Source organism: Pristiophorus japonicus, chromosome 20, assembly GCF_044704955.1.
Source record: "Pristiophorus japonicus isolate sPriJap1 chromosome 20, sPriJap1.hap1, whole genome shotgun sequence".
In the NCBI taxonomy this organism is placed as follows: Eukaryota; Metazoa; Chordata; class Chondrichthyes; family Pristiophoridae; genus Pristiophorus; species Pristiophorus japonicus.
Window position 1 is genome coordinate 89,403,529 of NC_091996.1, and position 16,181 is coordinate 89,419,709.

General features: G+C 52.4%; 1 protein-coding gene across 2 annotated transcripts in view; it reads right to left on the minus strand.

Annotated features, from left to right (window-relative positions):
- The window catches only part of LOC139232665 (vigilin-like), a 140,025-nt gene that overhangs the window by 11,709 nt on the left and 112,135 nt on the right, over positions 1 to 16,181 (minus strand). The window contains exons 21-24 of one of the 2 annotated variants that reach the window (XM_070863130.1): positions 8,726 to 8,862; positions 4,840 to 4,944; positions 3,035 to 3,169; positions 1,772 to 1,915 (exon numbers count right to left, since the gene is read on the minus strand). In XM_070863130.1, coding sequence (XP_070719231.1) covers positions 1,772 to 1,915; positions 3,035 to 3,169; positions 4,840 to 4,944; positions 8,726 to 8,862 — 521 coding nt within the window. Of the gene's footprint in view, positions 1 to 1,752; positions 1,916 to 3,034; positions 3,170 to 4,839; positions 4,945 to 8,725; positions 8,863 to 16,181 lie in introns of both variants that reach the window. The other variant, XM_070863131.1, reaches the window with a different exon arrangement.

Genomic DNA, 16,181 nt, shown 5'->3' on the forward strand with positions numbered 1-16,181 from the left:
AACCCATGGAGCAAATACATTACCCTCCCTATCTCTGCAACCTCCTCCAGCCCTACAACCCTCCCAGATCTCTGCACTCCTCCAATTCTGGCCTCTTGCGCATTCTCCCCCCCCCCCCATTTCCATCGCTCCTCCATCGGTGGCCGTGCCTTCAGCCGCCTGGGCCCCAAGCTCTGGAACTCCCTCCCTAAACCTTTCCGCCTTTCTCCATTCTTTTAAGACGTCCTGGAAACCCAGCCCTTTGACCAAGTGTCCTAATCTCTCCTTGTGTTTGACAACGCTCCTTTGGGGCAGGCGCTAGATAAATGCAAGGCGCTGTTGGTATTAGATATCATGTAGGGGCGTACGGGGCAGGGAGGGGAAGGATTATTTTGCGGAGGGTGGGGGAGGGTGCTTGAAACAATTCAATTATAAATTTCAAATAAGAGGCCTCTTGCTTTCCTGCCGAAGGAACGAGGCCCAGGAGTAGCTCCACCCGTGGAACCTGGATCCAAATCCAACTGGGATTGGAAGTCTCCTGGAAAGGCCCCACGAACAAAATGGAACTGCACCACCCCTGCCCCTCCGAATTCTCAGAGGCCACCAGTTGACTGGCGTGGGGAATAGAAACATTGTCAAAGTGGGCCTTGGGGGCTAAAGGACACTGTTTGCAACTTTACTGTTCAATCCCACGACAATGCAAAAGGGGGGGGGGGGGAAATCAGAGATCGCAGGTTTTCCCCTTGCTACAGCACCCGCCCCCCCCGCACCAACAATTTTCCTGGCCTTTGCACCCATGGCTTGTACAGAGCGTGCTCTTACTGCCCGCCATATTGGAGGCCTAGGAGGGCGTCTGACGCCTGAGAGATGGGCCAATTTCTCGACCGCGACAGACTGCGAGGGGTGACAGCGCCGCCTCTGGTGCAAGCAAGAATTACAAGGGGTTGCGCAGAAGCAAAACGACCGCTGAAAGAACAGTAAGAAGTTGGAAATACTCAGCGGGTCAGGCAGCAGATCTGTGGAGAGAGAAACAGAGTTAAAACGGGGAATTAAAGTCACTTTAATTCCCCGCTCTGGCCTCTCCGCCCTCGGACTCCAATGAAGCTCAACGCAAGCTCGAGGAACAGCATCTTTCGTTTGTGCACTTTACAGCCTTCTGGCCTCAACATCGAGTTAACAATTTCAGACTATAGCCTTGTCTTCCTTCCCTCCTTTTTTTCCCTCCTCCTCTGACCCCGCCGCATGTCATTTTTTTTCCTCTTTATCTCCCATGGTAGCTGGTAATTATCCCGCCATTCACACCCTATCGAGGCTCTAACTTCTGCCATTACCATCGCAAGTCGGCCCATCATTCTGTTCTGTCTCTCGAATCTTTGCTGTCTTCCACCCTCCCAGCGACCTTCCCTTCTTGTTCTTTACTCCCCCCCCCCCTCCCCCCCGACCCTGCCTTTCCGTGCTCCTTAGGAATCCGTTCATTTCGAACATTCGCCAGTTCTGACGAAGAGGGTCATGGACCCGAAATGTTAACTCTGGTTTCTCTCTGAATATTTCCAGCACTTTTCTTGTTTCTTGGGGAGTTGTACTGCTTTTAGAACTAACACTGCCAACCTGCGGAGGAGCTATGAACAGCAGGTGCGACACTTCCGGCCTGACCCGACACGCTTCAATGCGGCCGCGAGGGATTTTTGCAAATGGTTAAAACGTCGCGTCTGCGGTGCGACAGGACGCGACGCTTTAAGAGGCAGATATTCGTCCAGCAACAGGAAGCCTTACCGGCACGCACGAGGGTTACCTGATTTTCATCGCCTTTATCAGGGAACTGAATGTTAACATCGTGGTCTTTCCGAATCTGAGAAATGACCGCTCCTTTCCTGCCGATGATCTTTGGATGGTACTTGGGATCGACCGAGATGGTCAGCTTGAAGCCCCGTAAAGCCTAGAGGTAATGCCACACTGTTACTGACGGCGCCTTCATGGGCGGCCGTGGGCTCAAGCCCCACTCCAGATTAAATTGCTCCCATACCGGCTCCGGAAATGTTATTTTCTGAATACCGCTGTCAAATGGATCAAGACTAACTGCTTCCAGCAGGGAGAAGACAGAGAGTCGGAATAAACGGGACCGTTTCGGGTTGGCAGGCTGTAATTAATGGCAAGGATCGGTGCTGGGAGGAGGCTTGTGTGGGAGCACAAACATTGCCAAGCGGCCTGTCTCTGCGGCTGTCCAACTCTATAATGGGCTGCATTTTGCGTCTGCAGCCGCAAACTTCAGCAGCTGGGCCCCGAGTGTGGGGCGGACGCTAAGGGAGGCGTTGGACGCCTCTCTTGGGGCCCCGAGGCCGGCTGAGCGACTGAAAATCCCGAGCGAAAGAACCGGCCTCAGAGCGCCCCCGAGACACGCTTCCCCGTGGGGGAAAAAAAAACAAACTGCCGCCACAAACATTCCCCGTAGCTTGCTCACCCCTACATAAAGATAAATCGAAAAAAATAACTCAATCGCACTTACCTCGTGCAGTCATTTCCTCCCTCACCACCGGCCGGAACAGCTCGGATTGCCCGCTTTCCCACTAGGGGGCGCTACGGATGCCGCGGCAAACAAATTTCACCGCGCTGTCGAAATTGGGGGGGGGGGGGGGGGGGTTGGGGGGGCGCGTTGCACAGTGGCTCGACGCTCCCCGGGCGGTACTGCTCCGTGCCACCCCCCCCACAAAACCGGCAGCCAATGTCGCGGCAGGGGGCCGCTGGAAGCTGGCCCGCGCCCGGGGGGGGGGGGGGGGGGGGGGGGGGGGGTGAGGGGGGAAGGCGGAACCATTGTTAGCCATTCCACAGCCATTGTTACCGCGCGCCCCACCACCCCCCCGCCCCCCCCCGCTCCTGGGCCGCCAAGACAGGCGGGATTGGGACGGAAATTCAGCCCCTTTGTGGGCCTGAAAGCCGCCTCCCTGCGCCGGTGAGAGGCTCGCGGGCACTGCCGCCTTTCGTGTTCCGCCGGTTACAGCCACGCCCGCCCGCGACACGTGTACCCCGGTTAGGGAGGGGGGGGGGGGGAGAAACGCACCCGGTCCTCTTGCTCTGCCTGCAGCTCCCTGACCCGCTCGACAATCCCGGCGCGCGCCCGCTCCAGGTTGGCCGTCAAGCCGGTGATTTTGATGACGTCGGACTGCTGCTCTGGAGGGGGCACAGCAATGTTCACCTGAAACAAGAGAGAGAGAGAGAGAGAGAGAGGGAGAGAGAGGGACAAAAGTTTTACAACACTGTTGCTGGGCGGCTGCACAATGATCTGGATCCGGAGTGAATCAGGCTCTGACCGGGCGCTGACTACAGGGAGCGGTAAGCCTAGGCTAAGAACATAAGAAATAGGAGCAGGATTTGGCCATTCGGCCCCTCGAGCCTGCCCCGCCATTCAAGATCGTGGCTGATCCGATCATGGGCTCAGCTCCACTTCCCCGCCCGCTCCCCATAACCCTTGACTCCTTTATAGTTCAAAAAATTTGTCCTTGTCAGCCGTGAATATAGGTAGACTTGGATTTATATAGCATCTTTCACGACCACCGCACCTCTCAAAGCACTTTACAGCCAATGAAGTGCTGCTTTGGAGTGTAGTCACTGTTGTAATGTGGGAAACGCGGCAGCCAATTTGCGCACAGCAAGCTCCCACAAACAGCAAACGTAAGAAATGGGAGCAGGAGTCGGTCATCTATCCCCTCGAGCCTGCTCCGCCATTCAATAAGATCGCGGCTGATCCGATCATGGACTCAGCTCCACTTCCCCGCCCGATCCCCATAACCCTTCACTCCCTTATCGCTCAAAAATATGTCCATCTCCACCTTAAATATATTCAATGTCCCAGCTTCCACAGCTCTCTGGGGCAGAGAATTCCACAGATTTACAACCCTCTGAGAGAAGAAATTCCTCCTCATCTCCGTTTTAAATGGGCGGCTAAATATTCTGAGATTATGTCCCCAAGTTTTAGTTTCCCCTCTGAGTGGAAATATCCTCTATGCATCCACCTTGTCGAGCGCCCTCATGATCTTATATGTTTTCATAAGAGCTATGTGATAATCTGTTTTTCTTATGTTGTTTGAGGGATAAATATTGGCCAGGACATCGGGGAGAACGCCCCTTCTCTTCTTCGACATAGTGCCATGGGATCTTGAGCACATAAATCCAGGTTGACACTCCCAGTGCAGTGCTGAGGGAGCGCTGCACTGTCGGAGGGGCAGTGCTGAGGGAGCGCTGCACTGTCGGAGGGGCAGTGCTGAGGGAGCGTCGCACTGTCGGAGGTGCAGTCTTTCGGATGAGACATTAAACCGAGGTCCCTTCTCAGGTGGATGTAAAAGATGTAAAAGATAAAAGGAGGATGTAGAAGAGCAGGGGAGTTCTCTCCGGTGTCCTGGGGTCAATATTTATCCCTCAATCAACACCACAAAAAACAGATTATCTGGTCGTCATCACATTGCTGTTTGTGGGAGCTTGCTGTGCACAAATTGGCTGCCGCGTTTCCCATATTACAACAGTGACCACACAACAGTGACCACAATTAAAGCGCTTTGGAAGGTCCTGAGGTGGTGACAGGTGCTATATAAATGCAAGCCTTTCTTTATTCTACGTACAGATCCCTCTCTGTGGAGAAAACTCCTTGAAACCAGTCCTGAATTTACCTTTTTCGAGATTAAAATAACTGACAAGTGAAATATGTCTGATTTACCATTTGAACAAACTGTAACGAGTCGTCTTGAGGTATCAAGGTGCAAATAATTACAGGTATGAAGGCTTAAAGCCGTGAGTAACTCTGATGACACTTAGTGCCATGTAACTGACAGCACAGAAGCAGGCCATTCGGCCCGACTGGTCCCTGCTTACCTCATACTCCTCCATCATTTTTCGAATGCCGCTGCCCTTTTGCCCGATGATGTATCGATGCAGGTCGAACGGAACCTCTACGTCCACCGCAAGCGGGACCAAGGCCTGGCCAATAACAAGAGCCGTATCAGATTCCCTCAGCCCAGCAGGCTTTTGGTAAACAGGCATCAAACACTCCCAGGGCAGGTACAGCACGGGTTAGATACAGAGTAAAGCTCCCTCTACACTGTCCCATCAAACACTCCCAGGGCAGGTACAGCACGGGGTTAGATACAGAGTAAAGCTCCCTCTACACTGTCCCATCAAACACTCCCAGGTCAGGTACAGCACGGGGTTAGATACAGAGTAAAGCTCCCTCTACACTGTCCCATCAAACACTCCCAGGGCAGGTACAGCACGAGGTTAGATACAGAGTAAAGCTCTCTCTACACTGTCCCATCAAACACTCCCAGGGCAGGTACAGGGGGTTAGATACAGAGTAAAGCTCCCTCTACACTGTCCCATCAAACACTCCCAGGGCAGGTACAGCACGGGGTTAGATACAGAGTAAAGCTCCCTCTACACTGTCCCATCAAACACTCCCAGGGCAGGTACAGCACGGGGTTAGATACAGAGTAAAGCTCCCTCTACACTGTCCCATCAAACACTCCCAGGGCAGGTACAAGGGGTTAGATACAGAGTAAAGCTACCTCTACACTGTCCCATCAAACACTCCCAGGGCAGGTACAGCACGGGGTTAGATACAGAGTAAAGCTCCCTCTACACTGTCCCATCAAACACTCCCAGGGCAGGTACAGAGGGTTAGATACAGAGTAAAGCTCCCTCTACACTGTCCCATCAAACACTCCCAGGGCAGGTACAGCACGGGGTTAGATACAGAGTAAAGCTCCCTCTACACTGTCCCGTCAAACACTCCCAGGGCAGGTACAGGGGGTTAGATACAGAGTAAAGCTCCCTCTACACTGTCCCATCAAACACTCCCAGGGCAGGTACAGCACGGGGTTAGATACGGAATAAAGCTCCCTCTACACTGTCCCGTCAATCACTCCCAGGGCAGGTACGGCACGGGTTAGATACAGAGTAAAGCTCCCTCTACACTGTCCCATCAAACACTCCCAGGGCAGGTACAGCACGGGGTTAGATACAGAGTAAAGCTCCCTCTACACTGTCCCATCAAACACTCCCAGGGCAGGTACAGGGGGTTAGATACAGAGTAAAGCTCTCTCTACACTGTCCCATCAAACACTCCCAGGGCAGGTACAGCACGGGGTTAGATACAGAGTAAAGCTCCCTCTACACTGTCCCATCAAACACTTCCAGGGCAGGTACAGGGGGTTAGATACAGAGTAAAGCTCCCTCTACACTGTCCCGTCAAACACTCCCAGGGCAGGTACAGGGGGTCAGATACAGAGTAAAGCTCCCTCTACACTGTCCTATCAAACACTCCCAGGGCAGGTACAGCATGGGGTTAGATACAGAGTAAAGCTCCCTCTACACTGTCCCATCAAACACTCCCAGGGCAGGTACAGCACGGGGTTAGATACAGAGTAAAGCTCCCTCTATACTGTCCCATCAAACTATCCCAGGGCAGGTACAGCACGGGGTTAGATACAGAGTAAAGCTCCCTCTACACTGTCCCATCAAACACTCCCAGGGCAGGTACAGCACGGGGTTAGATACAGAGTAAAGCTCCCTCTACACTGTCCTATCAAACACTCCCAGGGCAGGTACAGCATGGGGTTAGATACAGAGTAAAGCTCCCTCTACACTGTCCCGTCAAACACTCCCAGGGCAGGTACAGGGGGTCAGATACAAAGTAAAGCTCCCTCTACACTGTCCTATCAAACACTCCCAGGGCAGGTACAGCATGGGGTTAGATACAGAGTAAAGCTCCCTCTACATTGTCCCATCAAACACTCCCAGGGCAGGTACAGCACGGGGTTAGATATAGAGTAAAGCTCCCTCTACACTGTCCCATCAAACACTCCCAGGACAGGTACAGCACGGGGTTAGATACAGAGTAAAGCTCCCTCCACACTGTCCCATCAAACACTCCCAGGACAGGTACAGGGGGTTAGATACAGAGTAAAGCTCCCTCTGCACTGTCCCATCAAACACTCCCAGGGCAGGTACAGGGGGTTAGATACAGAGTAAAGCTCCCTCTACACTGTCCCATCAAACACTCCCAGGGCAGGTACAGGGGGTTAGATACAGAGTAAAGCTCCCTCTACACTGTCCCATCAAACACTCCCAGGGCAGGTACACGGGGTTAGATACAGAGTAAAGCTCCCTCTACACTGTCCCATCAAACACTCCCGGGGCAGGTACAGGAGGTTAGATACAGAGTAAAGCTCCCTCTACACTGTCCCATCAAACACTCCCAGGGCAGGTACAGGGGGTTAGATACAGAGTAAAGCTCCCTCTACACTGTCCCATCAAACACTCCCGGGGCAGGTACAGGAGGTTAGATACAGAGTAAAGCTCCCTCTACACTGTCCCATCAAACACTCCCAGGGCAGGTACAGGGGGTTAGATACAGAGTAAAGCTCCCTCTACACTGTCCCATCAAACACTCCCAGGGCAGGTACAGCACGGGGTTAGATACAGAGTAAAGCTCCCTCTACACTGTCCCATCAAACACTCCCAGGGCAGGTACAGCACGGGGTTAGATACTGAGTAAAGCTCCCTCTACACTGTCCCATCAAACACTCCCAGGGCAGGTACAGCACGGGGTTAGATACAGAGTAAAGCTCCCTCTACACTGTCCCATCAAACACTCCCAGGTCAGGTACAGCACGGGGTTAGATACAGAGTAAAGCTCCCTCTACACTGTCCCATCAAATACTCCCAGGGCTGGTACAGCATGGGGTTAGATACAGAGTAAAGCTCCCTCTACACTGTCCCATCAAACACTCCCAGGGCGGGTACAGCATGGGGTTAGATACAGAGTAAAGCTCCCTCTACACTGTCCCATCAAACACTCCCAGGGCAGGTACAGAGGGTTAGATACAGAGTAAAGCTCCCTCTACACTGTCCCATCAAACACTCCCAGGGCAGGTACAGGGGGTTAGATACAGAGTAAAGCTCCCTCTACACTGTCCCATCAAACACTCCCAGGGCAGGTACAGAGGGTTAGATACAGAGTAAAGCTCCCTCTACACTGTCCCATCAAACACTCCCAGGGCAGGTACAGAGGGTTAGATACAGAGTAAAGCTCCCTCTACACTGTCCCATCAAACACTCCCAGGGCAGGTACAGAGGGTTAGATACAGAGTAAAGCTCCCTCTACACTGTCCCATCAAACACTCCCAGGGCAGGTACAGGGGGTTAGATACAGAGTAAAGCTCCCTCTACACTGTCCCATCAAACACTCCCAGGGCAGGTACAGAGGGTTAGATACAGAGTAAAGCTCCCTCTACACTGTCCCATCAAACACTCCCAGGGCAGGTACAGAGGGTTAGATACAGAGTAAAGCTCCCTCTACACTGTCCCATCAAACACTCCCAGGGCAGGTACAGAGGGTTAGATACAGAGTAAAGCTCCCTCGACACTGTCCCGTCAAACACTCCCAGGGCAGGTACAGCGCGGGTTAGATACAGAGCTCCGTGATGCGGCACCACCTGCTGGGCCAAGGCATCCTCCGCGTCCACAGGAAAGTTCCAGGAATCCCGGGACTGCCTTAAAGGGGCTATGACCCCAGCGATCTGGCTCTCCTTGCACCCTCCCCGCCCTGGTCCCCCTGCTCCTGACCGGCCCAGCTGCGGAATGCTCAGCTCCCGGTTCCCAGGGCCCGGAGATTCAGCCCTATCTCCCCACCCGCCCCGCCCCCCGAAAAGGCCGCGCACGGCACGGGTACAGGTACGGGGTACGGGAGCGGGAGACCTACCAGCAGGGCCTCGCGCGCCCCCTCGCACTTCTCCTTGCGGCCGGAGATGACGATGACGTCGCATTTCCTGGGTGCCGGCTCCGCCTCCCTGGGGTCAGAGTTCACGTCGCCGTTCTCCTGCGGGTGCAGCTCCAGACCTGCGCGACGGCAAGAACCCGGCACGCATCAGAACGGCACGCGTGGCAAGGCTACGCGTCGCTTAACGGGCGGCGCCAGACCGCAACCTCAGCAACAGGAGGAGGCCATTCAGCCCCTCCGGCCTGCTCCGCCATTCAGTTAGATCATGGGCTGAACTGTACCTCAACTCCATCTACCTGCCATTGCTCCATATCCCTCAATACCCCAATATCCCTCAATACTCCAAACCCATCCGAAATCTAGCAATCTTAGGCCTGAATGCGCCAGTTGAGCCCCAGCATCCACAGCCTTTTTGGGGAGAGAGTTCCAGATTCCCACTGCCCTGTGTGTGAAGAAGTGCTTCCTGACATCACGCCTGAACGGCCGGGCTCGAATTTTAAGGTTACGCCCCCTCCAGATGAAATCGTTTCTCTCGATCCACCCTATCAACTCCTGTAATCATCTTGGAATACCTCAATTAGATCGTCCCTTAATCTTCAGTGCTGGGACCCCAGCTATTTACAATATACATTAATGATTTAGACCAAGGAACTGAATGTAATATCTCCAAGTTTGCAGATGACACTAAGCTGGGTGGCGGTGTGAGCTGTGAGGAGGATGCTAGGAGGCTGCAGGGTGACTTGGACAGGTTAGGTGAGTGGGCAAATACATGGCAGCTGCAGTATAATGTGGATAACTGTGAGGTTATCCATTTTGGTGGCAAAAACAGGAAGGCAGATTATTATCTGAATGGTGACAGATTAGGAAGGGGAAGGTGCAACGAGACCTGGGTGTCATGGTACATCAGTCATTGAAGGTTGGCATGCAGGTACAGCAGGCGGTAAAGGCGGCAAATGGCATGTTGGCCTTCATAGCGAGAGGATTTGAGTATAGGAGCAGGGAGGTGTTGCTACAATTGTACAGGGCCTCGGTGAGGCCTCACCTGGAGTATTGTGTACAGTTTTGGTCTCCTAATCTGAGGAAGGACATTCTTGTTATTGAGGGAGTGCAGCGAAGGTTCACCAGACTGATTCCAGGGATGGCAGGGCTGACATATGCAGAAAGACTGGATTGACTAGGCTTATATTCAATGGAATTTAGAAGAATGAGAGGGGATATCATAGAAACATATAAAATTCTGATGGGACTGGACAGGTTAGATGCAGGAAGCATGTTCCTTGGGAAGTCCAGAACCAGGGGTCACAGTCGAAGGATAAGGGGTGAGCCATCTAGGACCGAGATGAGGAGAAACTTCTTCACTCAGAGAATTATGAACCTGTGGAATTCTCTACCACAGAGAGTTGTTGAGGCCAGTTCGTTAGATATATTCAAAAGGGAGATAGATGTGACCCTTACGGCTAAAGGGATCAAGGGGGATGGAGAGAAAGCAGGAATGAGGTGAATGATCAGCCATGATCATATCGAATGGTGGTGCAGGCTCGAAGGGCCGAATGGCCTACTCCTGCACCTATTTTCTATGTTTCTATGTTAATTTAACCCTGTTAGCTCCAGGTATCATTCTGGTGAATCTGTGCAGCGCTCCCTCCAGGACCAGTATATCCTTCCTGAGGGGCGGGGCCTAGACCTGAACCCAGTTACGCCAGAGCGGGGTCTGGCCAAGGCTAGCACAAACAGCATTGCTTCATGGAAGTGTCAGCCGTGGTTCAGTGTTCGAAGATCGTGGGTTCAAGTCCCACTCGAGAGGCTTGAGCACAAATATCTAGGCTGACACTCCCATCATCATCATCAGAGGCAGTCCCTCGGAATCGAGGAAGACTCGCTTCCACTCTAAAAGTGAGTTCTCAGGTGACTGTACAGTCCAATACGGGAATTACAGTCTCTGTCACAGGCGGGACAGTGGTTGAGGGAAGGGTGGGTGGGATAAGTTCGCTGCATGCTCCCAGTGCCATGCTGAGGGAGTGCCGCCCTGTCGGATGTGCTGTCTCTCTGATGAGATGTTAAACCGAGACCCCGTCTGCTCTCTCAGGTGGACGTAAAAGATCCTATTTCGAAGAAGAACAGGGGAGTTATCCCCGGTGTCCTGTGGCCAATATTTATGCCTCAATTAGCATCATTAAAAAACAGATTATCTGGGTCGTTATTGTTATATATGTGGATTTGTATTTACTCTGTAAAGCCACCAGAGGGCCCATTCCCGGAGTCCCAAGGGATCCCATAATCCCTTGGGAGCACAGGTACTTAAGAAGGTTTCACAGGTTGGAGAGGCACTCTGGAGACCTCCAATAAAGGACTACGGTCACATTTCACTTTGAGCTCACAGTGTTCAGTCTGACTCTTTCTCCATACACAACAAATGGCGACGAGATACAGATAGCGAACCCAAAGATGCAGAGAACAGTGGGCATCCTGGAGAAATTTTCGGAGGGAGATGATTGGGAAACTTTTGTGGAGCGACTCGACCAATACATCGTGGCCAACGAGCTAGATGGGGAAGAGAGTGCTGCCAAACACAGAGCAATCCTCCTCACCGTCTGTGGGCACCAACGTATGGCCTCGAAGAATCTGCTCACTCCAGCGAAACCCACGGAGAAATCGTACGACGATTTGTGCACACTGGTCCGAGAGCATTTGAACCTGAAGGAAAGCGTTCTGATGGCGAGGTACCGGTTCTACACCTACGAAAGGTTTGAAGGCCAGGAATTGGTGAGTTATGTCGCCGAGCTGAGACGCCTTGCAGGACATTGCGAATTTGAAGGACATTTGGAGCACATGCTCGGAGAATTTTTCGTACTTGGCACTGGCCACGAAACCATACTTCGCAAGCTTTTGACTGTAGAGACCCCAACCTTGAGTAAGGCCGCAGCAATAGCCCAGTGACAATACCCTGCAAATCTCTCAGCACGCAATTGCTGCGACAAGCACTGTGAACAAAGTGATGTTGTTTTCGAATCGTTAACGTACAGGGCAGATATCTCAAGAGTCCACCATCAAGAGTGATGAATGCAAGGCCTTTAACACCTTGTTGGTGCTGCAGGGGTGATCATCGTTTCCATTCATGCCGATTCAAAGGATACGTTTGCAAGAGCTGCTAAGCCTGTTAAACCTGCAAACCACCACGTTGCAGAGGAGGACAGATCCACGGAGGATCACTACAAACCAGAGCCTCAGATAGAGGAGGCAGAGGTACATGAGGTGCACACATTCATCACGGATTGTCCCCCGATAATGCTGAATGTTGAACTAAATGGACTCCGGGTGTCAACGGAGCTGGACATGGGCGCGAGCCAGTCCATCATGGGCAAAAAGACTTTCGAAAGATTGTGGTGCAACAAGGCCTCAAGGGCAGTCTTAACTCCAGTTCGCACGAGATTAAGAACTTACACAAAAGAACTGATTCCTGTAATCGGCAGTGCTACCGTAAAGGTCTCCTACGAAGGAGCGGTGAACAAGCTACCACTCTGGGTGGTACCGGGCGATGGTCCCACACTGCTCGGCTGGGAAAGATACGCTGGACGACATCTGAGCGCCATCGCCCGCTGAAAACACTTCGTGTGCCCAGGTCTTAAACAAATTCCCTTCGCTGTTTGAACCAGGCATCGGGAAATTCCATGGGGCGCGACCCATCCATCACAAGGCGAGAGCAGTACCGTACATGATGAGAGAAAGGGTAGAGATCGAGCTAGACCGGCTGCAACGAGAGGGCATCATTTCACCGATCGAGTTCAGCGAGTGGGCCAGTCCTATTGTCCCAGTCCTCAAGGAAGGCTGCACCGTCAGAATCTGTGGCGATTACAAAGTAACTATCAATCGTTTCTCCCTGCAGGACCAATACCCACTACCAACAGCCAATGACCTCTTTACAACGCTGGCGGGAGGAAAGACGTTCACAAAGCTGGATCTGACTCCAGCCTACATGACGCAGGAACTGGAGGAATCATCGAAGGCCCTCACCTGCATCAACATGCACAAAGGTCTTTTTGTTACTAACAGATGCCCGTTTGGAATCCAATCAGCGGCGGCGATATTCCAGAGAAACATGGAAAGTTTACTGAAGTCAGTCCTGCACACCGTGGTCTTCCAGGGTGACATCTTGGTCACAGGTCGGAACACAGTCGAGCATCTGGAGAATCTGGAGGAGGTTCTTAGTCAACTCAACCGCGTGGGGCTCAGGTTAAAACGCTCGAAGTGCGGTTTCCTGACATCTGAAGTGGAGTTCCTGGGAAGGAGGATTGCGGCGGACGGCATCAGGTCCACCAACGCGAAGTCGGAGGCAATCGAGGACGCACCGAGGCCACAGAACGTGACAGAGCTGCGGTCATTGCTGGGACTCTTGAACTACTTTGGTAACTTCTTACCGGGTCTCAGCATCCTGCTAGAACCACTAAATGTCTTACTACGAAAAGGGGGCGAATGGGTTTGGGGCAAAAGCCAAGAAAATGCCTTTGTAAAAGTGAGAAAATTGTTATGCTCAAACAATTTGCTTGTGTTATATGATCCATGTAAGCGTTTGGTAATAGCATGTGATGCGTCATCATATGGCGTTGGGTGTGTATTGCAACAAGCTAATGATTTCGGGAAACTGCAACGGGTTGCTTATGCATCCAGAGATGGGCGCTCACGTTGTCCGCATACAACTACGCCAACCACCACAGGCCAGGCACAGAAAACTGCGCCGATGCTCTCAGTAGGCTGCCATTGCCCGCCACGGGGGTGGAAATGGCACAGCCCGCAGATCTAGCCATGGTTATGGAAGCATTTGAGAGTGAGCAATCACCCGTCACTGCCCGGCAGATCAAAACCTGGACAAGCCAGGACCTCTTATTATCTCTAGTCAAAAGCTGTGAGCTTCACGGGAGCTGGTCCAGTGTCCCAGTGGAAATTCAGGAAGAGATAAAGCCGTTCCAGCGGCGCAAAGATGAAATGTCTATACAGGCAGACTGCCTTCTGTGGGGCAATTGAGTAGTGGTCCCCAAGAAGGGCAGAGACACCTTCATCAATGACCTCCGTAATACCCGCCCAGGCATGGTAATAATGAAAGCAATAGCCAGATCTCACGTGTGGTGGCCCGGTATCGATGCGGACTTAGAGTCCTGCATTCACAGATGTAATACATGCTTGCAGTTAAGCAATGTACCCAGGGAGGCGCTGCTAAGTTTATGGTCTTGGCCCTCCAAACCGTGGACTAGGGTACACGTCGACTATGCTGGCCTGTTCTTGGGTAAAATGTTCCTTGTGGTTGTAGACGCGTACTTCCAAGTGGATTGAATGTGAGATAATGTCGGCTAGCACGTCCGCTGCCACTACTGAAAGCCTGCGGGCCATGTTTGCCACACACGGCCTACTCGATGTCCTGGTGAGCGACAACGGGCTATGTTTTACCAGTGCTGAGTTCAAAGAATTCATGACCCGTAACAGGATCAAACATGTCACATCTGCCCTGTTTAAACCAGTGTCCAATGGTCAGGCAGAGAGAGCAGTGCAAAACATCAAGCAAGGCTTGAAGAGGGTAACTGAAGGCTCACTGCAGACTCGCCTATCCCGAGTCCTGCTTAGCTACCGCACGAGACCACACTCACTCACTGGGATCCCACCTGCTGAACTGCTCATGAAAAGAGCACTTAAGACAAGGCTCTCGTTAGTTCACCCTGATCTATATGAACAGGTAGAGAGCAGGCGGCTTCAACAAAGTGCATACCATGATAGCGCAAATGTGTCACACGAGATTGAAGTCAATGATCCTGTATTTGTATTAAATTATGGACAAGGTCCCAAGTGGCTTCCCGGCACTGTCGTGGCCAAAGAGGGGAGCAGGGTGTTTCGGGTCAAACTTTCAAATGGACTCATTCATCGGAAACACTTGGACCAAATCAAACTCAGATTCACGGACTATCCTGAGCAACCCACCTTGGACCCTACCTTTTTTGATCCCCCAACACACACACCAGTGGCAACCGACACCACGGTTGACCACGAAGCAGAACCCATCACCCACAGCAACCCAGCAGGGCCCAACACACCAGGCAGCCCAGCAAGGCCAGCTGTACAGCAGCCCTGCAGGGCCCAACAAATGATTCAACAACACCAGCTTTCACACCGAAATGATCAACTAGGGCAAGAAGGGCCCCAGATCGACTCACATTGTAAATAGTTACACTATCGACTTTGCGGGGGGGAATGTTGTTATATGTGTGGACTTGTATTTACTCTGTACAGCCACCAGAGGGCTCATTCCCCAGAGTCCCAAGGGATCCCATAATCCCTTGGGAGCACAGGTATTTAAGAAGGCTTCACAGGTTGGCGAGGCACTCTGGAGACCTGCAATAAAAGACTAAGATTACTTTGAGCTCACAGTGTTCAGTCTGACTCTTTCTCCATACACAACAGTTATCACATTGCTGTTTTGTGGGAGCTTGCTGTGTGCAAATTGGCTGCCACGCTTCCCACATTACAACAGATACTACACTCCAAAAGTACTTCATTGGCTGTGAAAGTACTTTGGGACGTCCTGAGGTTGTGAAAGGCGCTATATAAATGCAAGTCTTTCTTTTTCCCCCCCGTCCCTTTGTAATCCAGCCCCCTTGAGGTAAAGAGGTAAAGGCCATCATTCCATTAGGCTTTGTGATTGTTTTCTGTGCCTGTGAGTAAGAACCTTACTTGCTGCCATAGAGGGAAGCAGGTGGCGGTCTGGACTGGGTCAGCTGATCTTCACGAGGGCAGCGATAGGGGGCGCTACCAACACCCCCGGCCTTGGGAATGGGAGAAATCGGCCAGAGTTTCTGCTCTTGATCAACAACATCAGCTTGCCTTTATATAGCACCTTTAACGTATTAAAACGTCCCAAGCTTCACAGAGGTGATAGGCAAACAAAATTTGACACCGAGCCACATAAGGAGATATATGGGCGGATGACCAAAAGCTGGGTCAAAGATGTAGGTTTAAAGAGGAGAGGGGGAGAGGTTTAGGGAGGGAATTCCAGAGCTTAGGGCCCAGGCGGTTGAAGGCACGGCCGCCAATGGTGGAGCGATTAAAACCGGGGATGCACAAGAGGCCAAAAATGGAGGAGCGCAGAGATCTCGGAGGGTTGTGAGGATGGAGGAAGTTACAGAGATGTTGGGGGCGGCGTGAGGTCGCGGAGGGATTTGAAAACAAGGATGAGAATTTTAAATGTGAGGCATTGCTGGACCGGGAGCCAATGTAGGTCAGTGAGCACAGGGGGTGATGGGTGAGCGGGACTCAGTGCGAGTTAGGACACAGGGTGATGGGGGAGCGGGACCTGGTGCGAGTTAGGACACAGGGCAGCGAGCACAGGGAGTGATGGGCGAGCAGGACTCGGTGCGAGTTAGGACACGGGGCAGCGAGCACAGGGGGTGATGGGTGA